Raw genomic sequence first — 27,840 nt, 5'->3', positions numbered from 1 at the left:
ATTATATTTACGTTCGTATTTCGGCTCGAAATATCATTGCGCATGTGTATGTGTGTATAGCGAAATAACTCCCCGTACTCTAGGCTTGATAAAGGAAATGGGGGGATTAATAAGTATGCACATAACATAAATCTACAACTCTTATGCATTCTCGTTTCTTGATTATGGGACATTTTCTTGATCTAATTAAAAGGAGAGGTAGACGCGAATTTAAAAGCTACCCAAAAGTCGTCGTTCGCTAACTCAACGCATGCGCAATCCCTTACTCGTACTGAGCCTCTCCCTAAGAAGCGAAACTCCTATCGAGAGGATCTCACCTGCTGACGGATGCTAAGCAAATGCATCAACTCTGATTATTGTCTGTCCGACCGCACATTGTTCTGTGTAAAAAGTTTGTGAAGTGAAACATGAAATTTAAATACACCAGGAGTAACAACGCACAGGTGAGAAGACCGAAATAGGAGGGAGGTGTCCTCGTTTTTTAGTTGAAGTGTTAGGTTTAGGTTGGTAATGGCTGCATAATACAATATATCCCCCCGACGACGTCCACTTTTATTCTTTCATTTTACGGCGCCGGGTTTTCCCCCTTCTTTCTTAGGTTAATTGGACGGAGCCGCTTATAAGAATGGGCCGAAATAGTATTATTTGGCCAAAGAGGAAAGGAAGTGCGCACTGAAAGCGAAAAGATGTGAACAATGTCTGGAATTTTCTACTCCATATTTCTCGACGTGAACCTCACAGCACAAAGCTGCTTTTTAAGCTTTAAGATCTCTATATGCCTGATTTTCCTCCATTCATACTAATAATATGGATATGGCACAGCTAATTTACCACCGAAATTGAGAAGAGACGCGGAAAAAACCCTAAATTTTCCTTGGTATTTAAACGAGGGCGACGGCCTTGGAACTGATCATCACCATTGGTCTGACCATACCCATGTCCTCTTTGTTTTTGGGGACACCGAGAGAGAGGCCAGCCTATTTAGGGCTCAATTCGGGCTCATTTTCTCCCCCCCGAGTTGTCCTCAATATTTCTAAAACGATTCCTCTGTACCCGTTGCCTTTCTTTGTGTGATTGTTGCTCGCCCATGATTCATTGTTTCGACCGAGACATTTTCAAAGTCGTTCATGTCGTTGTGGGTAGAGGCCATATTTTCATACCCTTTTGTCGCTTTTGCATCAATATCGGCAGCTTTTGTTCCTTAAGTAAGCCGTTTGACCGAAACGCAGGCCGGACCCAGCCGAGCAATTGGTAGCCATGATTAGCTATACTGACAATAGACAAGGCTGGGCAGTTCATGGAGTTCTTTGCTAATGGCGTTTTTTTTATATGTATATTTCGGGAATGTGACGGCCTGAGATGGCTGTTTTGATTTCGAATATGATTAGATTAGTCTGATAAATCTACAGTAGATGAGAAAGGTTAGGCAAACCATATGTTACCCCTAGGCTGTAGGAGTGTGCTTTGAGTTAATGTAGCCCAGGTTTTGTTGAGATATATTATACATATAACATAAAACTAGAAGTTGCATAGACAGGCAAGGAAGGCTAGCCTAATATTAGTGAAAATATATTTGGTAGCTTCATTATTTTGAATTTAATTTGTTGGCAAAGTTTATTTGGGTACCCACAGCCAAGATCATTACATTGGTATAATTGTAGCAAATTTTGTTTAGAACTGGAGACAACTACCGCGCCCCTCAGGTTCGGTAACTATCAGTTTACGTGTAAAATAAGCACAGTGTTAGCACCCAGCCCTTTGGGGATGAATGTAAAAATATAAACAAAAGATAGCAAATATAAACACTATCATCAAAAGATATAAACATAAACAAATGTAAGCTAAAGGCAGTAAATGTTACAGTCGCCGACCTCCAGGAATGAGACTGCGGTAGTAGGCTAGGCTAGTCTTCAATTTTACCAAATTTTTTTGCCTAAATACCAGCCCCATGCACATGAATGCTAGCATATGTTTAGTACCTCTCCCTTGGGTGTGACTGTCAAAATACTGTAAATATCTCAGTAGGCTAGCAGTAAATTTGCAATGTTAGATCATAATACCCTCTTTGTGTAAAGTATATTAAGGAGACTTTAATAACTAAGCATAAAGAACTTCAGTGCCAAGAACTGGTAATTCAGAGGAAGAGCTGCCCTTGGAGATATTGATTATTAATGAAATTTTTTTCATTGAGCACTATATTAATATATATACAGTATATATATATATATAATATATATATATATATATATATATATATATATATATATATATATATATATATATATATATATATATATATATATATATCTATATATATATACCATCCATATATATATATATATATATATATATATATATATATATATATAAACCATTAGATACCATCCAGTTTGGATAAAGTTATATATATATATATATATATATATATATATATATATATATATATATATATATATATATATATATATATATATATATATATATATATCTATATCTATATACATACAATGCAGCACAGGTGAGGTTACTCGACAAATTTACCAAAATAATGTGAGCAATCCACTCTCTTTCATTTGTTTTAGTGTTAATCCCATGAGGGCCTAGTACTAAATTTATAGTCTGTGAAGCATTTCTGAGTCAGAAATAAAAAATGGTAAATTTCTCACATTATTTTGGTAAATTTTTTGAAGTAATTCACCTGTATTGCACCATATACATCCTTTTCTATATTGTTCTGTCAAAATATTTCATTAATAAACAATATCACTGTGTGAAGCTCTTCTATAGAATTACACAAGAGCTGCTACTAAAGTAAAACAGTACCAGATTTGGATTGTTGTGTCAAAAAGATTTTGTTCTTTATAGACTGAGTACTTTTGTAGAGCTTAGGCTTACTATCCTGTTGCTGGGCTACATATTGACCTATGAGTTCAAAGTATGTGACAAAAACATGCATTTAGGTTAAGGAAGATTAGGCCTCCTTAGCCAGCTAATGCTTTTCTCTCAAAGTGAAACAATTGTCTGTAGAATTTTACTGGACTTTTGATAGTAGAGGCACCCTGAAAGCATTTCCCATTGGGACCGTTTCTAGATTGATAAATACATGGGTTGGGGAAAATACCGATTTGAATTTGGGACCAAAGGTAATAACTTTACGACAAGTGGTTGAACACTCTTTCATCCCTCATATCTCCTTTGTAGAACCCTTTTGAATACTTCCCCCTCTTCCACAGTTTTGAGTGCATTTTAGTCACCAAAATAATTACAGTATTTACAGAGTTATGGGGCTATAGAAATGAGTACCAAGCCATTGTTTCCTTTTTTAGGTATGACATTCCAGTAATAAATTGGGTGTGTCATGAAGTATACAATGCTTTTAGAGTGCCCAGCATGTTTTGCCAACTCCTTGTGTTGTAGGGGTGTTCAGTTCCAATTTTTGTAGGGGTTGCAAAAATGTTTTGGTGCCAAGAAGCCACAGAAAGTAACCTGTAATGCTAACATGATTTAGTTCCAGTGGGAATACAAACCGATATATCTCAGAATACAAAGATTACTCCTCACTGGTGAGCTCGATTGGTTGTTGAAACTTGGCAACCAGGTATTTGATGGGAGAAATCCCCCGCTCACCAGCCATTTATGAAGTACATTTTCTTCTGCTGCCATTAAGGTGGGATCTTTTGCTGCTTTCTTTCTGACTGCTAATGCTTTCTGGCTTATGAAGATTTTCATTTTTTAGATTTTCTTTTTTTTTTTGACATGTCTATATTTCAAGTGAACTACTAAGTTATGATTGATGTTAACGAGTCTGGTTCCTACTTGTCCTCTGTTTGTGGAGCCCCAGTGATATTGCTAAATGTAGGAACAAGGCTAAAAATTGTTTAACAGTGTCGTCAGGAATATTCTGGAGAGCCCATCTTTTTCTTTCTTTTTGGACCTCTTAGCTTTGGCTAAGTCTTTGGTATTTCCTTCTGTTGTTGCTGTTTACACTAAGGAGCTTAACCTTGTTTTGTCTACCCTTTTTATCTTTGGTAACAGTTGTCCTACCTGTTGGAGATGCCCTGCAGCATCACTACAGTTTTTGCTCCATTAACGACTACATTCCACAGCTCAGCCAGTTCTCCTGCACCTTCAGAGAAGAGTATGACATGTAAAGAGTAAGGAGTAGTGCAGGTGCACATCTCCCTCTTCACTTTCTTCAACCCTTTACTGATCTTGTTGGAAGATGTCCAAAAGGTTGTGATGGACTTTGAGTGAGTGCCTTACCTCTTCTTGGGTTAGCTGAAATTTTTACTCACTTGGAGGTCGGTAGGGTATGTGTGCGGGTTCTCAATAGAGATGTTTCACACTCACAATTGATTCCTGATCCCCTTTATCTACCTAGAGCAACCAGATTTGCTGAACAGCAGCACCAATATGCAGTAATTGTGCCTCGCTGTCAAACTTTTCAGTTCCAGAGGTCCTTTATTCCTCACACTGTTGGACTGTGGAACAGCCTCCCAGAGGATGTTGTGCAGTTGGAACTTCAGAAGTTCAAGCGAAGATGCAGTGCATGACTACCCTGATTGTTCTCCTTGCATTTTAATACGTTTTTATCTATTAATTTCTTCCTTTTTAATACGTGAGATCTCTATGTATTTCCCTTTACTTCCTCTTACTTCATTGTAATGAACACCATATTCTTTGGAAGCTTGGATTTCAAGTCATTGGCCCCTCTTCCATATGAATAAGTTTCATCTACTGAATAATAATAATAATAATAATAATAATAATAATAATAACAACAATAACTGCTTGAGACCTTGAGTCTTCCCAAGCCTTGGGGAGGAGGATTGTCACAGACCCTTACTCATGTACTTCTGCCAAGGCACATGGAGTAGAGTCAGCACTGCCCTTTTGTTTGGCTCATGTACAGTCTCCAGATCGTACTTGTGCCAACTTTTGTACATGCATCAGGTCGCACCACTTTAATATTTATGGGTACCATGACAATCCCGTGATCACATAGCACCTTGTTCGGTTCTGGGTTATGGGCCCCGATGTGCCTGTGCATGATCGCGCTCATACTTATTCTCGTGTAGCCTCTTATTAATTTTGTTTAGGCTGATCATAGGGAATTTTGCAGAAGAGTTGGCTAACTGTAGTGTATAGCCTTGATCCTTTCATGGATCGTCATCGGAATGGGGCGTGTGAATTACTGCCATCATAATTGACTTTGCATCACATTCCTGTGAACAGTCACCATGTCATTCTGGTGTGTTGTCAAACGTCTTTGGAAAGGATTCTTTTTATGGTCTTGAGGATCTCTCCCATCAGAACTTTCACAGGCCGTTGTAATGTCACTTTTGAGAGATCATTGAGCTGATGTGTGAGCTCATTGATCTGGGGGTTGTGCCTTTATTGCCCATTCTGAAACCAGGGTTGCATATTCTGAAGCAGATCTTGCCAGTTGAGCTCATCCTCTTGTGCACTCGCGAATTAAAACTGTCATTTAGATGGCCATGGTCATCTTGGACCAGTTGAACTGTCTGATTTCCAGGCCAGAGGGGTCCCATTTGTCTGGCAGATCTAACAAGCTCCTTCCCCCTGCTGTTACCACGCCAGAGGAGATTCTACTTGCTGTTGAATGCTAAGACTACACATTCCAGTGTACTGGACTTGAAAGTTCTCCAAGAAAGACTTGTACAGGAATAAAAATGGTATGTAAAGGAGTCACACCATAAAATATGCCGTACAGTAATTGAAAAATTCTATAAACGAGTGCAACTCAGATTTAAATGCTCATTGTATCCACAGTGATAATAAAAAGTCCTTAGAAAAATAATGGAGCCTAGGTTACCCTAGGCCATTTGCTGAGGTATGCCAAGATTTGGCAGAGCTCAGCCGGATTATCTGATTCTCACAGTATGATAAAGGTAGGCTTACTTAAGTTACCTTTCCAGCATTCTGCACTCTCAATGATTCTTAGTTTTGAGAAAAGCAATGGTTGACATTGCAAGGCTCTGCAAATTACATAGGCCAGTGGCAGGTATGCTTCTCAAAGCTGTGGTTGTACCAAAGCAATACAGGGATGGGCATATAGGATTATAATTGTGAGCAGATTATCCAGAATCAGACACTGACCGTTGACAAAGCTGTCTGTTCACAGCAACACTATTAACAAAAGTTGATTACCTCAGTTATGTACTGGTAACCAATAATTTAAGCTTGTGATGGTACTCTTGCAAAAGATGGTGTTGAGTCCACCTAAGTTGAATTTGGCAGCCTTTGTTCCCCATAGATCTTGCTTAGGCTGTTATTGGTATGGAATTTTGCTAAGAGAATATTTGATCTGGGTGAGATGGCCAAGTTATACATTCCCCAATACTTGGAGCCATTCAAGCTGTGCCCCGAGTAACATGTATCCTTTTGCCAAGTACCTGTATAATGCCGTGTGAGTCATGTTATTTGCACACCTTATTTAGCCTTTTACACTTTTACACCATGTTGGTTGAAGGAACTTTAAACAAAATGTAATGTCAAACTAACAATTGTACTTTATTGGTTGAAAAATTCATGGACATGTTTCTATTATCGGTTGAAAAATTCATGGACATGTTTCTATTTGAAACTAACATTCTACATTTGGCAGTAAATTGGGTGAAGTACATGAACGTAGCTAATATGGCTTCAAAAAGGTTTGCAATATATGGGGAAAAAGGAATTAAGTCCTGTTTGTGGGAAAGGTTGCCTGTGAAAATTCTCAAGGCTTCTATGTTACAACTCATTTCATTGTCAGTTTTCTTCTCATAGATTTCCTCATCATCTTAGGAGAGGGCAAACTGTTATCTCTTTAGCCCAGGGCAAGCTTTTGTCTTTTCATTCCAGAAATGAATTGAGGTTAATGTTTACCCAATCAGCAGGTTCTCTTGAACCATTTAGGTGGTGGTAATTTTAAGCACTTGTCACGGTTCTCTAAATGGGTCTCAGATGCCTTCAAGTCAAACCATTGACAGATTTTGATTGTGCATTTACCAAGGCAAATACCCATGACAGCCGGGTTTTGCAGTGACAAGGGCAAATGTCAACAATGTTTGTCAGGCTAGCAATGGTTGATCCAATGAGTATTCCTCAGGTTAACTCTTGGCATTATGTACAGTATATACCATTTGTTACTTTGTTTTACTCCAGGCATTATTTGTGAGATAACAGTATATCGTTTCACATGATCTACCTTGTTGCAAGCCAGGCAGTACCTCACTGATGGTAATTTTCTTATCACTGAACTTGTGAACCTCATGTACAGTTGAACAACAAGTAAAATAAATACAGTGCAGGGCCCCTTTAATTCATATAGCTTGTACCTTTTACGTTGGGACTGCCCCTATGAGGTATGCAAAGAGAACTCATGGTCAAAATGTACAAAGTTGCTTGACCAGTTATAGATAGCCACTTGTTACCTTTCTAGCTGAAACTGGTGCTAACACCTTCACTTGCAGTTGATTGCGGGTTTTTCTGCCCAAAGTTCACCGTGCTGAGATACAGGAAATGTTTCAAAATAACAGTACGTATGTATAGATTTACCAACCATGTTTGTTGGTAATGTCCAAAATTTTTGTGGGATACTGTACAGGGCATTTTTTAACATGATTGATAATGTGTATAGATTTAGCAAGGCCTGTCATTAGTGACCTTTCTCCCATCTTAGGTACAGTATAAGGACATTGGGGTTCCCTCCTATGTGTTAAATTTTTGTGCGGACTGCACATAAAAGGTTTTCATGAAATTGACTTGCAATAGTTGATGTTTGCCAGTGTGCTAATTGCATTTGTTTGGTAAAACATGGACCTCTTAATGAATTATTGTTCTACCTCTCATTGAGGTAACTCAAAACTACCACTACTGGTATCCAGTTGTAAAGTGACAATTTTTTAACCTGCCTTTGGCTGGTAGAATCTGAAGAAATATTATTGCACCCATAAAAACTAGTTTGTACATTTTTTAAAGGGAAATTTATGATGAGCCTGCAGTTAGAATTTTAAGTTAATATGTGATCAAAGTTAGAGGAATACTGTATAGATTTTTTTTTACTTATGAAGAATGTCATTTTTATCAGTTGGTATGTGAAAGTTATAGAGAATTGATAAAGAACCACCTTTTTTCATCCCAGCATTATTAAAGTAAGAGCAGTAATGGGTAATGTAAATTTCTCATTCTTTTGAAAATTGACACGTTAAATTGCGTCATTTCTATTGATGCGTTATAGTTCAAGGTCTTGTGCCGAGTCTTGGTATAAGTGTTGGTTATCAAGTTCACTGAATTAGTTCTTACCGGCCTTGACTCACAGAAGGATCCTAACCGCACCATTTGTGGTATGGTGTGTTTTATTGTGTGTGAGAGTTACTAAAGGGTGGTTTGTTTACGTACACTTGCGTGCTGAGAGAAGACTGCATGGAGGTATGTACATATGTAATCTGTTGTTGTGGATGCCTTTGGAATCTAATACATTTTATTTCATTTATGGTATGACTTTAACCTGAATTTATTATGGTGCTGCCTAATTTAGAAAGTTTGATTTGTTAAAAGTTCATCAGATGGTTTGGTAATAATGTGGGTGGCCTTTAATTTCTCATTGAATATTGTAGATTTTTTCCTGAAATTTCAACTTTATTTTGTGGAGTAACAAAAATTTCAGTGGTAAATGAGCAAGTGTTTTTGGGCACTCTAGCTAGTTAGAGATAGAACTGTAGTTCTGTGTAGAATGGTAATGTAGCATTGGCCTATAATATTTCATGAGGAGAAAGTACATTAGGGTAGGAATGTTAAATTAGTTCACATTGTGCATTTAGTATAAGTTGTTTGAAAGGAAGAGTGCAAGAATCAGATATAACTTGAAATTTATTTCTGTAGTGATGATTTTAAGTGTAAAGCATTAAGCAGGCATTCTAGGTAAATGGCTCATGCTATCAGTGCTTACTACAATTTTAGGGATGTTATATGTAGGGTTACAAGTAAAATAAAATTTAATGCTTTCCTTGGTGTAACAATTTTGTAATCTTTTTGTCTTATTGCAGCTGTCCAGTGGGCGAGGCTACACACTTATGGAGTTATTGAAGGGCTCTGGCGAATTCTGCAAGGCACAATATCACATCAAATAAAGCTGCTTGAATCATATGTCATCTTGTGTATGCGTTTGCTGTGTGTCAGTGTGTGAAAAAGCAGGAGACTGAACTTGGTGATGGGGTAAAGTGAAGGCGTGAAAATTAGCGGGTCCTCTGTGGCTACGTTGTTGATTGCCGCTCCTCTGCTTCATAGTCCCCAAGCTCTAGCTGTAAAGGAGAGAGCTCTTCTTCTTTCTTTGGCTAGTGCTCTTGGCTAAATCAAAATTAGAGATCAGAAAATATCTGGTTGCCCAGATTTCATTTACTGCCAGATCTCTTCCTTCACTACCCTCGTTACCCATAATATTTTACTAAATTAGTTTCAGTGGAAAAAAGCCTCTTTAAGTGTGTCTTGTGTGTATATAGTGTGATTGTGAACGGTGTATAAAATCAGCCTTTTTATATATAAATATATAAATATATATTAAATATATGTGCATATGCTGCAATAGGCTATATATTTGTAAAAAAAAAAAAGTAGAGGAGATTGTTAGTGGAGATCTCTTCCCATCAAAGTTGAAGGTGTCTATCCTCGTTTTTATTTTGAAGCTCATCGTAGAAATTGCCAACTTCCTGTCTTTGGAGTAAGCAAAACTACTTTTTCAAGTTCCTGTGAAGAGAATAGTAAACATCACTGGATAAATAACAAGAGTCCCCTTCAGGTGTTACACTTGTCTTTATTTATTTGGTCCTTTGGGCGTTATGAGTGCAAACAGCGCCAACATGAGATCCAAGAGCATCAGACCAGCCCCCTCGGAAATCGAGTACAAGAATATGCGCTTCCTTATCACTGACCGACCCACTGACGCCACCATGCAATCCTACATTGAGGTAAGATTGCTCTACATTTTCCACTTCAACTAAAGGTGATATATATATTTTTTACCATGTAATTCAACTAGTAGTAGAATGCAGAAGTATATGGGTACCATAAAATAATTAATAATTCATCCTAAACTAGTGCCACTGTTAGAAATAGAGTACGTACTTCTTTTGCGGAGAGAATTTCAGTATTACAGTGAAAAAATATTCCTGTTATATAATTGAAAAGGAAAATTTCCTTTTCATAGGCACTGAACTGCGTTGGTTGATAAGGTGACACATGTTGAAATTTTCAGTAACAGAAGCAAATTTTGCTGTTGTCCAGTGTAGTTGTAAGCTTTTAAATAAGCTACATAGAGCTGTGAGAATATTGGTTACATGGCGTGCGTATAATTCATCTCAAAGCAAGCAGTTTTTTTTTTTTTTTGATGTAGCTCCCTGCCAAACTAAGAAATTCCTGAGAGCCCTGAAGAATAAGAGCAGGAGATTCCTGCCACACTTGGCCAATGTTAGTGAAGTTTAGGTGCAGGCATTAAGGAAGCCAAAATATTTACTAGGACCGTATGTACTGGGAGGAAATATGTAAAAGCAAAAGGTGAAATATATGGGTACTTCCATGTTCGCGGACATGAAATAAATTGCTACCTACCAAAGTGCTTCCCATGTACCGCACAAGTCAGAGTTAGTGTTTGGACAATTGTATAGAATGTCAGTATGTACTATTTCGGTCTTTGATTTGGTGCAAGTTGTTGTGAGAATGCTTTTTTTATGATGGATAATAACCAGAAAGCCTTTGGGAAATTCTCAGAAACTACTGTAATACGAAGGTTGATTATTAAAAGTGTGCACAAATGATTGCCCTTCTTACAGAATATGTATTTTCCCTTTCACTTAGCTTAGTCATGAGCTCATTTCATTAGATAAGTACAGCACATGAATTCCTTCAAATATTTATATATATGCCATAAATGCTGGCACATAGGTAGGCCTACATGTTTTATTTTAAAACATAACTCATTATTTTATTTTAAAATTATGAATTTCCTGGACAATTTTTATGAAGAAGGGTAGAAAATTCCTGTTTTAAAAGGTGAAGGTCAAATATGCAAGTTAAACCCATGGGCTATGAGCAGCTGTTTTCGATGACAAGTAACAGATTACACCCTCAGGTGTATATGTATATGTATAAAATATTCTGGTCTCATACTGTATAACAAGTTAAAGTTAGCAGCAGCAGATATAATAGCCATGTAATGAAATATATTACTTTGAAATTTTTGGAATGACCTATTTCCCATTGCATTTGTAATATGGAACGTTAAATGCAGCCAGATAAAAAATACTGAATGCAATAAATTTTGTATCAGAAAGAAATTGTATTACCCAGTTTGGTGTTTAACTACTGTTGTCAGTAACCTTTGAGCAAAGTAACACTTCTATAAGTAACTACTGTTGTCAGTAACCTTTGAGCAAAGTAACACTGCTATATACAAGTATCTAAGTGTAAGGGCTTTTCTGCATCACCTACATAATGAGCAAATATCATCAACAGTTATAAGCTGTAGACATTGTGTGTTAGTATGGTTTTGCAGAGTGTTGGCCTGTTTTAACTATTGTCAGACATGGTAAATATCATCTATGGTGATGATAAATGTCAGTCATCATTGCTTCATGGAAATGTCAAAATGTAAGAGTTTTTTTTTTTATTACATGCACAGTAAGCATCCATATTTGTTAAACTTAATCATTATGGTTTGCCTTGTTCATTATGTCCCTGCAAAGCACTGAATTTTGTTAGTTTTTCTTTGATTTGAACTGTACATGCTCTAATATTTGCACTTTCAAATATGTGGCTATATCTTGCACAACAGAAAGTGGAGCATCAGTAGAATACTTACATTGTTGGCTAATAGACATTCAGTATAATACAGTTGTAAATTCAAGTAGCCTAAGAAATTTTACACAGTTTAATGATAGCTAGTCAGCTAGGCAGTCATTTAAGTGAAAAAATGCATATTTTGTTAATGGCAGGTCTTGTCTGAAAACATGTTACTGTTTCTTCTCCTTTACAGTAATAGCCTGTATTTTAGTACTAGTAGGTATAAAACTTTCAAACATATTACAGTTGGAAGGATATCAAATAGGGAAAAAAATGGGGATTTTTTTATTTTTCCTGAAAATGCTCCCCACATTTTGCAGTGTGTCTTATGCCTAGGCCAGCAGATATATATTGTGAGAGAGGATTTAAACTTTTTTTTTTTTTAAATATTTGAGCTGCATTTCTATTTTCTATATGTTATATCCATTAGTATTTCTTGTTTTTTTCCCAGTGGCAAACTACTGTATTCAGGAGAAGAGAATGTTGGCTGTAACAAGCAGCCTGACTAATGTTCTCATTGCCACCTTGAGTGGCCTAATAATTATAGCAAGTCTTGAACTCTTGACATAATTGATGAACTGGAACAGGGGTCTCATTTAACAAAAATTGAATAAAAAATGATGTACTTATTCTATTAGGATTATATTCTAGGCTGGTTCATTCAAGGATTTGAACTAGATTTGGTCTAATCTGCGAATCTTGAATTTAGAGTTGTGTCTGATTAGCCTAATGTTTCAGATACTCACGATTATTGTGCAGTGTAGCTATCTCTGACAAATTCTTGAGAAAAGCTTTGCGTACATTTTAAACTTCACAAAATCCCACCGTTCTCTTTGAGGGTCAAGTACCTACAACCTTTGTATTCATGTAGTGCATCTTGAGTTCTGTCGTTACATTTTATTTTATATCCCTTCTCTACTGATTCTTGTTTTCTTACGTTCTTGCACTTTTTGAAATTTGAACGCTCCCTCTTCACCGTATTATTGTGACAATCCAGTCATTTCAACTCAAAGAATTTTAAGCCCATTGTAAATATGTACAAAATGGTTATCTGGCCAGTATGGCACAGTGGATTGTAATGTAGGTAAATATAGATTTCTTGAGTTCCATGGTCAGGCTTTGTAATCTTAACAGCTTACAATATTGTCACTCTTTTGATTGTACTGAAGGTGATAATAGCAATAGTATATATTGGGTCACTCAGTGTAAAAGTAATTTCAGTTTCATTTTCATTTTCATTTTCCAAAAGGTATGCTTAGCATGGGCATGTTTTCAAATGTATGTTACAACACCAGAAACATTTTTCTTTTATAATGTCTATCCTGGGCCTGGGTATACTACATTTTTTCTATAACTGTGGAAATTGTTCGTTTAATTGTTCATTCATAAACAACTGTGACTTGATAGGGTACATGTTAATGTTGTGTGTTAATGGTTCATTTTTTTACAAACAACATGAACTGATAGGCAGCATGGTAATTGCTTGTAAATAACCATGACCTCATAGGCTGCATTCCACACATGTTGAAGCTTTATTGACCCAATTCCTAGTTACTTATGACACTTACATTTCATTTTACAACTTCTATAAGGCTAGGTAGATTAAAATCAAATGAAATTTTTAGTACAGTATTAAGAGTTTAGATTAGCCACCTAAAAAAAAAAGTTATCATATACCCATGTACTTAGCGGTTGCCATGTATGTGGTCCTCCTCTTCGCAACAAGGTTCAACAGAAAGCTGGAGGTCTGTTGTTTAGTAGTTCCAGATCTCTCCGCCATGACCTTCAACATTCTTGGGACAACATGGACGTATATGCCTTTCCCCCTTTTGCCTGATATGTCCTCAACAGGGTGATTATTGCCCAGAATCTCGGGATGCCCCTTGTAGCTCCTTTTTGGCCTCAAGCAGAGTGATTCCCAGATCTTCTAACCCTGCTCTCAGTGGTTCCGAGAGAAATACAGGCAGTCCCTGGTTAACGGCGGGCTCGGTTAACAGAGATCCGGTTTTGTGGAGCTTGTCTAGTGACGAAAATCAGCAATTTTCGGCGCCGAAAATCGCCGATTTCCGCTTATCGGAGCCGATAATTGGGTATTGGCGCCGATACATACCTAACAGAGATGCCGATAACCGAAAATCAGCGCTTTTCGGCACCGATAACCAAAAATCGACGCTTTTCAGCACCGATAACCAAAAATCGACGCTTTTCAGCACCAATAACTGAAAATCGACGCTTTTCGCTGCAGATAACCCCCGAAAATCGCCAAAAAAGCCCGGAAATCGCCGATTTTCGGTTAGCGGCGATTTTCAGTTACCATCACACACTCAGAAACAGAACCCCGCCAATAACCAGGGACTGCCTGTACTGTAATCCCCTTGGCACAGTCTTCTCTGTCAACCTCATGTAGAGCAATACCATCAATCGTTAACATCCCTACTTCTTCATGGTTGGAGATTATGCAGTATCTCCTGCGAGCGAAAGGCTTTTCTTGCAGAGCAGCGACTCAGATGTCTGGCTACCTCAGAAGGTCTTTTTCAACTGTGTATCAGGAAATTGGCTGTCTACTGTGGTTGGTGTCGTCGACAGGGTTTCTCTCCACTCAGAACCTCTATTCACCGGATAGCTGATATTCTGATTTTTCTCAGAACAGAAAAACACATTTCTGTTTCTGCTATTAAGGGCTGCAGGGCTGCCATGGAATTGATTCTTTATTTGAAAGACATGGATCTAACTTCATCTTGGGAAATCTCTATGCTGCTCAAAAGTTTCGAACATTCTTGTTCTCCTAGAGAACTAAAGCCCCCTACCTGGGATCTGACTGGTGCTAAGTAGTCTCACTCGAACCCCATACGAACCACTGAGTCACTCATTGGACAGGAACTTGACCCTCAACATAATTCTCCTTCTAGCCTTGGCTTCTGTGAAGAGAGTGGGCGAACTCCATGGCCCAGCTTTTGATGTTAAACATACCAGGTGTTGGAAGTCGGTAGCATTTGAATTTGGCCCGGAATTCGTGGCTAAAACTCAAAACCCCTCGGTTCGTGATGACAAGAGTATCTCCTTTTCCATCCCTTCCCTTGGGGATTTTGTTAATGACGATCCAGATGAATTGCTCCTTTGCCCCGTCAGAGCACTAAGTTGGTATCTAAGAACAACTCAACATCTCAGACCGGGATGGCGAAGACCTTTTGTTAGCACAGGCTGGATCAAGAAAGAAGTGTCCAAGAATACTATTTTGTTTTGGCTTTGTAAAGTGATTAGGCATGCCTGCTCCTCATCATTTTCTACAGCTGATACTGTGCATGCAAAAACCTATGACATGAGAGGACTCAGTTCCTCCTTGGCATTCAAGAAGAACTTATCTGTTCATGGTATCCTGAATGCTGGTTCTTGGCTCTGCCAAACCACATTCACTTCCTTCTACCTGATTGACATTACCCACAGGTCCTTGGATACTTTTTCCTTGGGCTGGTGGTGGCTGCTCAACAAGGTGTGTAGCTCATCCACTGCCCCTAGTGGGACAGTTTTGTATCTCCTAAGATGATAGTATGAAAGTGAGGGTGATTGAGATGACTGGTCGATGATAGTATGAAAGTGAGGGTGATTGAGATGACTGGTCTCTTTACCTTCCCCCTTTTTCCTTTCTTCTCTACCTATGGGCGGTAAGATGGTGGTTCCATCATACGCTGGAATGGGTCAGATATAGGTGAGCGTAGTAGCCTTACTGTTGGTTTGTTTTTATTCTACATGAATATACCTAGCAGTGGCTACCAAGGAGAGAGAGGAATGATAACACGTTTATGTGGCTACCGTAGTTTGTTATCTGAACAGATATAGCTCTAACTTCCTCTAATGCAATGATTTTCTGCATTGGACTTAGCCTAGTAATCTGGCTGTTCGATACCCATATATGTAACAGATCAGAGGTTTAGGTCTCCTTCCTTTGAATTCCAGGATTCTCACACCTCCCACCAAAAGTGAGTCTATCCTAATGTTAAGACCTAGGTTTATTCCACGTATGAACAAATGACAAATATAAATTAATATGTATTTTTCATAGCTAACGAACCTGTGGTCTTAACATTTACTGCCCTCCTTTAGCCACCCCTCTTTCAGTTAACAGTGGGCTGGAAGAAAACTATACATCATGGGGTTGAGATCAGGTCTCTGGCCGCCTCCCATCTCATCTTAGTGACAGATGCCAGATGCCACCGATTCCTTGCATAAGCAATTCTTGTTTTTATTGTTACCAGTTTCCAGCTGGCACCAGAAGATTTATCCTAATGTTAAGACCGCAGGTTTGTTACATATGAAAAATATGAATTAATTTAAATTTATCATTTTTAAGGAGAAATTTGCTCTAGTGGCAAATGCATACCCAAAGAGCAAATCGCTGATTTGTTTTGTTGAGAGATCAAAAAAATCTTTTGTCCAAAGACAACTCGAGTTGCACTTACAGTGTCCGAGAATGCTAAGTGAAGAAAAAAGTACCAAGTTTTGGGAAGAAAATATGAACAGAAAATAAACTAGGGACAGCAGCATTGCGCCAGTTCAAAGATCTTGCAAAGAATCCGTTAGAAGTGCAGACAAGCCATCAGCTGCAGGAAGGGTCACTTTCAGAACAAATTTGCATTTATGTAACAGTTTTTCTGAATGAAGAAGCTAGATCAAGCATAAATTCACAAAGTACACAGCAGACTGAAAGGTCAAAGGCAGCGAGTAATAGAATAACATTGTTACATTGTGGTATTGTTGCAAATCACATGATCTAGTCAGGCAATGTATGTCCACCTAAAACCTCTTACTCTCTCGGCAATGCACTAGTGTTTTCCTTCAGTGTGTTTCTTTGTCCATAGTAAAATACTTAGTTTGGAAAATTGGAAATTTTAAGTTCTTCTTATTTCCTGAACATGTCCATATTTTTACTTGTTAGCAATTCATCCATTCCTGTGATTTTTCCCACCACTATTCCCAATTTAATATTGTTCATTTTAATGTGATTACCTTGTTATGGTATTCATGGAGAATATTTGCATCCTGTCCCTACTTGAAGGCTGCCATTTTGCTTTAAGGACTCATTTTTTCTTTTAAATGTAATTTAAACAATTTTTTTAATATTAGATTTGCTATCTTTGTACAAATTCCTTATGCACTTACTGACAAACTCAACCCATCCACTTTTTGCTTGCTTTAAGACTGGCTGTTGACTAGGAACTTCTTTATGCAGATGACCTACTGCTAACAGTGAATGCTAAGGAATAGGCGATGGAAATATTTGTAAGGTGGAAGAGTAGAATGGAGGAGAGAGAGTATTAAAATTTTTTTTATGTAATTAAAACCAAGCTTATTAAGGACTGTAAAGGAAATGAACAAAGTACAATAAAGAGGGGGCCATGTGGTCATGGGAAAGATGGTGGGACGAAATCTTTACTCCGTACTAAATGTACTATGTAGATAGTGTTACATGAGGTTTTTAGAATTACAAAATATTCATGGAATAGGATTTTTGATGCCTGAGTAAGCTAAAGGAAAATAGAGTTAATAACTCTCTTGTTATCTGTTATTGATAGATGAGTAAGTCTTAGTAAAGGTAGTGCATTTTCGTTGCCCTGAGGACATGCACACACCTGATAAAGGAATTGAGAAAGCTGTAAGGAAGAGAGTAGCTGCAGCATGGATAAATTGGAGAGATGTTGACTGTAGGTAGGAAAATCCTATTAGTGGAGAGCAAAGGCATGCAGTGGGTATATAGGGCCTGTATTAATACAGCAGAAACAGACAGTGATGAGAATTGAGGTTTTGAAAAGGCGAGACCTTTGAATGTTGAGTTCATGGACTGAGTATGGTGGGAAGATAGTGTGTGCTGAGAATGAGAAACAGATGGAGAGATGTGTTATCAAGAAGTTAGAAAGAAGTGAGATAGAAAAGATTGAGAGGATATAGACTTGGTGTGAGGAACAGAGGATCAGAAAAGCAGTAGCTTAAGTAAGACCTGTAGAGAAATGTAGGAAATCTTGGAAAAGTGGCTGTGAAGGAAAAGGTGAACTAAACATATTTGATGCTAGATGAGGAATTTGAGGAAATTGTTGAAAGACATAAAAATGCTTGATAATGAGGAATTTGAAGAACTTGTTAAATTATCAGCAAAGAAAGACTAGAAAAAAATGCGGGAACCAAAAGGTCGGACATAGAGAAACATACTAAATCTGTAAATTGCAGCAAACTTAAAAGGAAATCTTTTTACTGATCACTCACTCATCCATTGGTATCTTGTATTTGCTGCATGAATCAATATGAATTGTAATACAGTATTTGGCCACTAGTTATGTACTCCAGAAAAAACTGACATAGCTTTTAAGTGTGTGGTTACCTGGTGGAGGGTTGAGCTTGCATCCACTGATTTGGGGCTGTGCATTAAATAATTTTTTGTTTCCGTTATAAGCTGATGTAAGTACCAGGGAGAAGCTTCTAGAACCTATTTTGATATCCATCTTTTTTGTTGTAGGCAGTTTGAGGTAAAATTTTACTCCTTATTTTTGTTGGATTATTTTAAAAGGAAAGTTCAAGAAACTAATTTAGTATGAAAAAAGATCCAGTACTGTTAATTCTGCAGTGTTCTAGGTAGAACCAGTTAAATATTAAGTTACATAGGCTTGTGAATCGCTGTAGCCTCAGTGATGATGGTTTGCATTTGGTTCGTGGTGTGATTAATACCAGGTTTTACTCTCTCTCTCTCTCTCTCTCTCTCTCTCTCTCTCTCTCTCTCTCTCTCTCTCTCTCTCTCTCTCTCACAGCTAGTTAGACCCCAAGTGACTCCACTTGACCCCACTTGTTGTGCTGTTCAAAAGAGTTATCATCCCAGAGAAGGGCATGGAAAGATAAGCGGTACGGGCAAGAGCAACCATATTGTACTATCGGTCAGACACTTTGGGTATCAAAGGGGCCTAGAGCACCTCATTTTGAACATTTCATTTTGAACATTTTAGAAAAGCATTAAGATGTTAGTAGACAGAACTTACCTGTAACTAATAACCAAACTAGATTCAGTGGATGGAAACTGGAACTTCAAAGGTTCAACACCAGCCACTGTGGAAACTTCCTCATTTTGAATTGTTAAACTTCCTTTCTTATTTTAGTAGCCACATTTAGGAGCAAACTATCAGCTGAGGGTATGAACTTGGTCAAAACAAGAATAGATTTAAAGATAGTTATTGACCATACACTTGTGATTTATCGGTTTTATATCTTTAATAAAATTTTTTTGACATGTCCCCAGATAGACTAGTAGGTCTTCGATAACACCCTCTTTATGTCATAAGGTAATTGTAGTGAGGAAAGAAAAATAGGGCATGTAAAACTGAGTACTGTTATCTAGCAAATTCAACACTTGCTCTCATTTCTAAATATATAGAGCAAGTAGTTCAGCTAACAAAAGAAAATTATTTGAACAAGAAAATTTGATTTTAAATTGTGTTTTACACTACTGTACAGTATTTTATAATTTATTGTAATTCAAAGAAACTGCCAAATTTGGATCAAATTGCCAATAATGATTTCACCAAAGAAAAAGAATAAGATGATTTACGTTTACTTCGGATATACATTATTGTAGTAGCAGCGTTCTTTGAATTGTCATGGTTATCAAAATGTGTATTGACACTACTGTTCTTTGCCATTCATGCAAATGTTAGTTAATTTGTGGGAAAACCACTGAAGTGAATTACTACATCATGTGGTGATTGGTGTTATAGTATAAGGCTAATGATTAGGTAGGTGCCTCTCCCTAAGATCGTTGGTCAAAATTATGCTTGCAGAACAGACAAAAGACAAGCAAAAGTAATGAAGTTGTCATCATTCAGGCAAATTGTCTTTCAGTATTGTTGAAAATGAAAATGAACCATAGAGGAATAGTCTTAACAGGGTCAGATATTACCATCATTAAGCATCTGTAACTGGAATGAAGTTACGTTTCTTTAAATAAGTAGAATCATTTGAGATGGGAAGCAAAGACATGAAATGGTTGAGGTTTTATACACAGTTTGTTCTTATTGGTAACTGTCAAATCCTGCAGTGGATAGTTTTATAGTGTGTAAATTTATCATCTGAAGTTAATTTTGGAACCATGTACATAACAAGTATCAGTTTTGTTCTTGAGTTATTTTTTTTTACCAATAGACAATCTGATTTCAGGAGTTGGTGAAGCACGGTGTGCATGATGTGGTCCGAGTTTGTGAACCAACATACAAGACTGATGAGCTGAAGAAGGCTGGCATTTCAGTTTTGGACTTAGTTTTTGATGATGGAACATTCCCCCCAACAGAGGTATGCAGTTAAGTAAAATTTTGCAGGAGTAATTTTATTTTGAGGTTTATTGCTAAAGGAAGATTCACACTTAAAAGAGTTACAGCTTTGAATGAATTTTTTTTAGTATTGCATGCAGACAATTTTTAAACAATGAATACCATTGTTATCAGTAATTAATTTGTACTGGGTTCCTGTGGCCACCATAATGGTTAGAAGACCCAGGGAGGAGGTGAGTCGAAATTTGTAAAAAATAAAGAATGGGGAAGATATTATTGGAAGAATTTCCCAGAGGCATTTGACATATGTCGAAGTGAAGCTTTTGAAATACATTATATGGTTGTAGAATTAAAGTTAGAGTGATGGATATTATACACAAACATAAACTTGTTTAAAAGTGTCTTTGAAATGCTTTGATTCATGATAAAGTGCATGTGGAAGAAATGTTACAAACTAGGAAATATCGTTGTCTGTAACTGCTTTATATCTGTTTTTGATGTTGGTAGTGCAATATCTGTTTCCATCACTGTTTCATGTTTTTTTTGTTTCATTTTTGTTTTTTTGTGGTCCCTTCAGTTTACCTCCTCTCCAATTCATGCATTTGTTGATGATTCAACACATTGTATTATGTCTTCATTGACCTTCAAGATGTATTCTGTGTACAGTATTGCATTTTTCATAGGGGCCCATCTTCAGCTTGTTAAGCTTCAGTTTGTGAGCTTATCTGGATGGAAATTCATGTCATACAGCATGACTAGAAAGCTCTAGTGCGTTTTCATAATACAGTATAGGTGCATTTCATGTTTGCTCTGGCAGACTCTAGGAGGATAAAGTGTCATACTCTTGAAATTGTAAAAAGTAACCTTTAATTTTGTGATGAAATAGTTTAAGTGTACATATACTTCTTAGCTCTTTTACCCCAAGTAATTTTAACATTTATTTTAGATTGTCGAGGAGTGGCTTGGATTGCTACGACGACGCTTCCGAGAAGATCCAGGATGCACAGTAGCCGTTCATTGTGTGGCAGGTTTAGGACGTGCACCAGTGCTTGTGGCCATTGCTCTAATTGAGCTGGGACAGCGTTATGAAGATGCTGTTGAACTCATCAGGCAGTATGTATATAGGATGAAAGTTGCAGTTTACAAGATATGAGTTTGGACCTTTCACTCATGCTTTTTCTTTTAAATTACATAATCTGTTTTGATAAAAGGCTGATATTAAGACTTGAATTTTATATTGCTTTTTAATTTTAATGCTAGTAATTGGTGTGGTATGGTGAGAAGTGCAAGGAAGAGTCAAGTGCAAGTCCCACATTTTGAGTGAAACGCTGTGTAGTGCACGTTTACTCTGCAGGTAAAATCCTTTTAGGTTCAGGGACAAATCTTGTGGCTGTTGATTTTGGATGTTTATGATTCATTATGTGAATGTAAGCATTTGGGATTTTTCGAGGAACGGGTAGTAAAAAAAATTTACAAAGTGAATTTCAGTGCAGATTAAACTTAAAATTTCATGATGGTTAGCTTTTTTTTTTTTTTTTCCAAAACACCTTTACTGATTGATCCCCGTAAGGGGGTTAGTCCCTTTAGTGCACTTCATGTGGTGCACTGTAGGCATTACTTACTGTTATTTGCAGCGTCCCTTTGGCCACACTATCTCTATCCACATTCTCGTTCTTCCATCACACTTTCCACCCATTCTTAACAGTTGTTTCATAGTGCAGCTGCAAGGTTTTCCTCCTGTTACACCTTTCAGAAGCGCTGAATGGCCTCATAGGTCCCAGCGCTTGGCCTTTGGCCTGAATTCTATATTCTCTTTTTCTTTACTGATTGACTAATATGTTTCAGTTGGGAAAAAAGCGTTGCTTGTGTTTTAGCTGCTGTTCAATTATGTGAAAGAATTCTATATTTTAGGGTCTAGATTAAGAATAAATTGACAAAATTTTTTAAAAATTAGAGAAAAGTATGTGACTTTTGATGGTCTACCCTGATATTGTTCCTGTCATTTTTTTGTCCTTTTTTTTTTTTGTTTATGTTCAGTCTTGTTGTATATAATTCTCAAAGATTAGCTTTTCTTTTCTTAAACGTATTTGCATTGGGTACTGTAGATGTTTTATGCAAAATTTATAGTCCTTTTGACTTGTTCTGTATTAAAGTTTTTACTAATAGTGGTCGTTATGATTTATCATTGAGAACTGTTAGAGAGGAAGCTTGCTCTATTAAAAGTCCCTTTAAATTGCTAGTTAAATCTCAAAGCTGGTTTCCAAATTTTGAAGCTTTTAATTTCCAAAAGGATTGATGATCAAATGGTAAGCTTGAGATGTCTATCACAGGAAGCGTCGTGGAGCAATCAATGCAAAGCAGTTGGCATATCTTGAAAAGTACCGTCCTAAGTCCCGGCTTCGTCTGAAGAATGGCCACAAGACTGGTGCATGTTGTGTGCAGTAATCTTTTGCACCTCAACTCTGTAAGTATATTGTGTCTTGGGAAAAAATAAATTTTCATATGTTGCATGAGTTCATAAACTAACAACAAAGTTAGGTACTTAAATCTGTTTGAGAAATGCTGTAGAATTATTTCTTGGTAGATTGTATTTCTTGAAACTCAATGAATTATTGTTTATGGTGTTATAAATTCAACTTACCTTAAACTAGGAAGCCATAACTTTTATTGAACATTATTCTTAATTGATTTTCTGGGGAGTACTAATACAACTGATTTAAAATTATATTGTTAATTGCTGGTAACTCATTCCAAGTGTAAAGGTTATGCTAAAGTTTGTTGAATTTTTGCTTATTCTCCAGTAGAGTGAAATTGGTGGTCTGTCGACCCGCTCTCTCTGTGTGTGGGGCTGTTTTGATCCAAATTCATCTCCTGTGGTCATCTTGGATCTTCAAAATTTGGTTTGGTGTATCTTGTTTACTACACTTTACATCAGATATCTTTCATCACTTTTCTTCTGAACTATAAAGAGATCTCAGCCTGTCAAGCACTTTTTTGCTTACACAATGTAACCTTTCATTAGATGATTATGGGTATTATTGTGGCCTCAAATTGTATGGATAATTTACTTGTTTCATTTGTGTAACATTTTTTTTCTTTCTTCTCACCTCATTGCTAATTCCCTAAATGTGCTGTGCTTGTCATTGTCAAGTGATGTTAAATTTTTGGTAGGGAAAGAATTAATGTTAAGACCTTTACTGAATTCAGAGTAGAAGTATTAGCTGGAAGTTGGAAAATCTGAGTTATCTGTCGGGAATAATTCAGTTTTTTCCTAAGAAGTTGTACAATTGAGAAAATTGCTTTGTGGAAACTTTCTACTGTATTCTTCCAAGACAAGCAGGGAAGTGGTATGAAATAACCCCCTTCACCAGTATCTACTTGTCTCATGGTTTAGTTTTCATACTGGATATGTTTTTCTGATCCAAAACTAACCCATTAGTTAGTCGTTTATTGTTGCGCACAATTTTAGGCAGTGACTTTTGTACTCGTTTTCTATTCATGGTCTTTTAATTTTGCTTTCAGATGGTGATCCTCTTTGGAAATCTCATGTGATGCAGATGGGAACAAATTGAAAATAGAATGTCTAAAATCTCTAATTACATAAAAGGGTATGGAATTTTTAACCCGACTGAGACGTACGATAGAAGGGTTATTGCCAAAAATGGGATGAATTTTCAGTTGTTAATAACAAATAATAAAAAAAAAAAGTAGATTGGTGTCTCATAAATATTTTGCTCTCTTGCAATTTGAAGCTTTTTATGTGCTGTGCTAAATTGATTTTTTTTTTTTTGTAATTTTGCTTTTGTCCCATTTTTAGCTCAAACCCTAGTAGAAGATGAGGTGCTCGTGCGCCGTTAGATTGTAACGTTGTTTTTAGTCAACAGAAAACCTGTTGTATATCTCACTTGATGATAGTGCATTTTGTTATGTAAATATGGTAGTATTTTCATTTTTTGTAATTTTCACTTGGAGAAATATTGGTAAATGTATTCAACTTGAAAATTTGAAGACTGCCCCAAAACTTTTGAATGTGTATTGTAAGAACCTATCTTGGATTTTACTGCTGTCAACTTTTAACTTCCTGTTTCTAGTCTAAAGAAAAGGAACCTTACTTTTCAGACCATGGTTATAATTTTGAGGTGCATCAAGCTATGGCTTCTATTTTTACCATTTCTTATATCATTGTAGTTTTGGAAATTTACATTTTCTTTTCCAAAACCATGAAAATGATATTTTTTGCCTGATAAAAAGAAATTTTTAATTTTTAAGACTTTTGAAAAAGTTGATTGTTTTAAATACTACAATATTTTGTCTCCTCCAAATTATGGAAAAATAGGATTATTAACTGGGTGTGGTGCCTATTTAAAACCTGCCTTGCTGTTTACTCCCTATCATATGTACAAGAGAAGTTACAAGAAGGTACTTGAATGACAACCCTTTGCTAATGTATTTTCACATTTCATGTGATAACTTTATATAGGACTGACTGACCTGGTTTGATGCACTTGGCTTTCATTTCTCTAGGGTGAGTCTGTTTGCAGATTGAGACTATTAGACATCTTATTGTAACAGACTTGGTTCTCTTGGTCTTTCTTACTAATATGGTTCACAAAATATAAAGCATTATCATAACTTCCCAAGAATAAATTAATCTTCTCTGCATTTGTTGTGTGTTGAAACAAAATTTAAAGAACTATACCATCCAAAATTTAACAGACTTTCAAACCATCCAAAATATAAATGACCTTTCTATCATTTACTCAGTATAGTTCACAAAAGTTTATAGAGTTACCATACCATCCCAGCAGTGGTACTGGTGTAAAGATTTAGACAAGGTAGTTGGATACCTTTATATGCCATGCTTGGCACCCCATTCTACACCGCCCCTTATCCTTCTTTTATCGGAAGGATTTCTTTTCACAATAGTTAGATCATCCCTTCATCTTTTTATCTTTTTCTTTAAACTCTTTCTTTCTGGGTATTTTTAATTTCTATAAAGGTCAAGTCCTATAACATGGCCATATTGAGCGCAAGCAGTGGCCAGGTCATGTCAATTCTGCTTAAACGACAAGTCGTTTTGGCTCTCATTGACCCATGTGTGTTGTTGCGTGGGACTCCTGGTGGCACCAATGTGGTGTATAATGACTTCAGCCCTGTGTGGAGCTTGCCAGGACACACACACAGCCTTTGTAAGTGTCTGTATTTTTGGCTACGATAGCAGTGTGAACTTGTTCATAATAAAATGGTTTTTTGGTTTTGTTCTATATTTATCCTTATGAATTTGTATTTGAGGATAAATTTCAGTACTCTTAAATCAACTGCTATACCCCACTGAAAACACCCCTAGGAGATGATTACCTTTTAGATTATCCATAAGGTAAAAAGTCAGTGTGCTGGGAAGTCTGGGCTATCTTAAGCTGTCAGAACAGTAAAAAATACCTTAACTAAATTTTATTTGTACCTTGCATCCTTGATCTGGCAAACACTATCCCTGGTATAAATTAAAAATTTTACTGTAGGTCATGGTTTCCCTTAAATGCTAGGTTTATTACATCCTGCAATTTTATTTACAGCAACCACTTATGCTACACAAGCCTATGCTTGTGCTCCATGAAGATTAGGCAAATTGTTAAATATCTGGCAATTCCTGAAAAAATTTCCCATAACCCAGACTTTGCTTCTTTTCAAAGTAAACATTACAATGTCAAGTATAACAGTTTTACCTTAAACTAAACTACAAATCCTGCAAACAATATAGCCTATATTACCTTAAGAAATGCATCACTGCACAAAAAGCATTCAACTGAACTTCCAGTAGAGATGCAAACCATACCATGTTTAAAAGCACTCAGCAGGCATGTCTTGTAAAATACTAAGTCATGCAGTCTGCAGTTTTTATTTGATAAAATTTATGAGTAACCTACAGATCTTTGGTTTTGTTTCCCACCAGCTTTTCCCAAAATTAAGCCGATAGGTTGCAATGTTGACTTTAACTTGCATTAAATATAACTAGCCTATCTTAGGCCCTGTCCACACTAGCGGGCACTGCCCGACGGTCAAACAAGTTTTCCATAACAGTTCCACTACACTGACCGACCGAGCATGGAGCCAGAACAATGCAATTGCGGTTTATATTTTCTCTCGCTTCTGAAGCAGTGTTACCAGACAATCGTATCATTGTGGCTCCATACTCTGTCTGTCAGTATAGTGGAACTTATGGGAATAGTGCTTGCCCATCAGCGAGTGTCCGCTAGTGTGGACAGGGCCTTAGTCATTGTCTGGTATTGTTAATGGGTTGAGCTTTTGAAGTCTATTCCAAATATGCAGTTCTGAAATTTGTTTTTTTAAATGGCAACCTGCATCCCTCATCAGGAAGTCACTAAGCTACAGGCCCAAGGACCATAAATCATAGTTTGTTCAGGAGAGTCCTTTGATCAATGTTTCACATTTTTGACAGTTTTCCATGCCTACTTGGGGTAATTAGTCTGGTTTTACGTTCAGCCCAATTTTGGAAGGTAAAGAATTCATGCAGCACATATCCCATTAGCACCTCACACTTAAGAGGTGCATACTGACCTCAATTTCTAAAATTTATCTGCATGCCAAAATGTTAAGTTACTTCAGCTAGCCATATGTGACATTTAGGTTTGGATAGCCTAAACTCTAGGATGTTAGAAACTTAATGAATTGCCTCTTTGGTAGGGTGTGATTTAGTTTTGTACATTGACAAAAATATAAAGTTCCTCAAACATTGCTAAATAAATTTTGCCATTTTGCTAATTAGAGGAAACTTTACTATTAAAATGGAATGCTGAAGCAAAGCTAGAAGTCTCACAAAATTGCTAAAACTCCCATGCAAAGAAGTATATAACACCCACTGTAAACATACTATCACTTCACATTAATGGTTAGAAAATTTACAGAACTTTAAACTCCCTACCCAGCATAGGGAGAGTTTCCCAAGTCAGATACAAAGCATGTAATCACATTACAGTACACTGAATGCATTATTAAATACAGCCAAGGTGAGCCACCAAGATGCTAGGCTCAAGTATCAACCTTCATGCTAACCTTCTGAACACTTCACTTGTGCCTCCAGTGGAGGAATACTTTAAACCCTTCTGATTTTATAATAATTTAGGCTGAGGGCCAATCACTTGTGTATGAAGTCATTCAGCATTGAAAGGAAGTTGAGTGCAAGACTAAAGTTATCTACACTATGAAAATTAAGAGTCAAGAGATGGAAGAGAACTTTAAAGTAAACATTCACAGCTAGGGACTGAATGGACACTGCAGACAATTAAATCTTAAGGCATTCAAAGGTCAACAGCCATATACTGTACTCTAGTAACAGATTAGAGCTTACATTAATTTACCATCACTTAGGCCAAGGAGAGGGTACTGTACTAGAAAATTAACAGTACTTACAGTGCATGGCTTAATTCATTAAAGCACCTTTCAATTTTTTGGCTAGCACTTAGCAGTCTTTATCTTCAAATTGCTCTATCTTAACCCTTCAGGGTAACAAGCTACCTTCAAAGCCAGAGGTTGAGAGAAGCATCTCCAAGGCTATCCTTGGACCAATTTAGTTCCCAAAATAGGACATACTAAACACATCCGACATAATAGGTTGTATAAACTAATAAAGTTTAACCCAAAGATTCTGTAGTGAAAGTTCATATCAGGGCAGAATAAAATAAGT

At 36.9% G+C, this 27,840-nt stretch overlaps 1 protein-coding gene across 2 annotated transcripts; it reads left to right on the top strand.

The window, feature by feature from the left end:
- The first annotated feature begins 263 nt into the window (after window positions 1-263).
- On the top strand, window positions 264-25,393 carry PRL-1 (PRL-1 phosphatase). Of its 2 annotated transcripts, none has more exons than XM_067114910.1 (6): window positions 264-443; window positions 9,051-9,968; window positions 20,029-20,160; window positions 21,085-21,251; window positions 22,469-22,602; window positions 22,940-23,124. In XM_067114910.1, the coding sequence occupies exons 2-5, from the start codon at window positions 9,840-9,842 to the stop codon at window positions 22,581-22,583; spliced, it is 543 nt and encodes a 180-aa protein (XP_066971011.1). In that variant the 5' UTR covers window positions 264-443; window positions 9,051-9,839; the 3' UTR covers window positions 22,584-22,602; window positions 22,940-23,124. The 2 variants fall into 2 exon arrangements, with proteins under 2 accessions (XP_066971011.1, XP_066971002.1); XM_067114901.1 differs by lacking the exon at window positions 22,940-23,124 and adding an exon at window positions 23,661-25,393 and having other exon boundaries at window positions 265-443.
- Window positions 25,394-27,840: the final 2,447 nt, after the last annotated feature.

Source organism: Macrobrachium rosenbergii, chromosome 2, assembly GCF_040412425.1.
Source record: "Macrobrachium rosenbergii isolate ZJJX-2024 chromosome 2, ASM4041242v1, whole genome shotgun sequence".
NCBI lineage: Eukaryota > Metazoa > Arthropoda > Malacostraca > Decapoda > Palaemonidae > Macrobrachium > Macrobrachium rosenbergii.
Note: the sequence above shows the minus strand (reverse complement) of the source record. Positions and strands in the feature narration are given on the sequence as shown.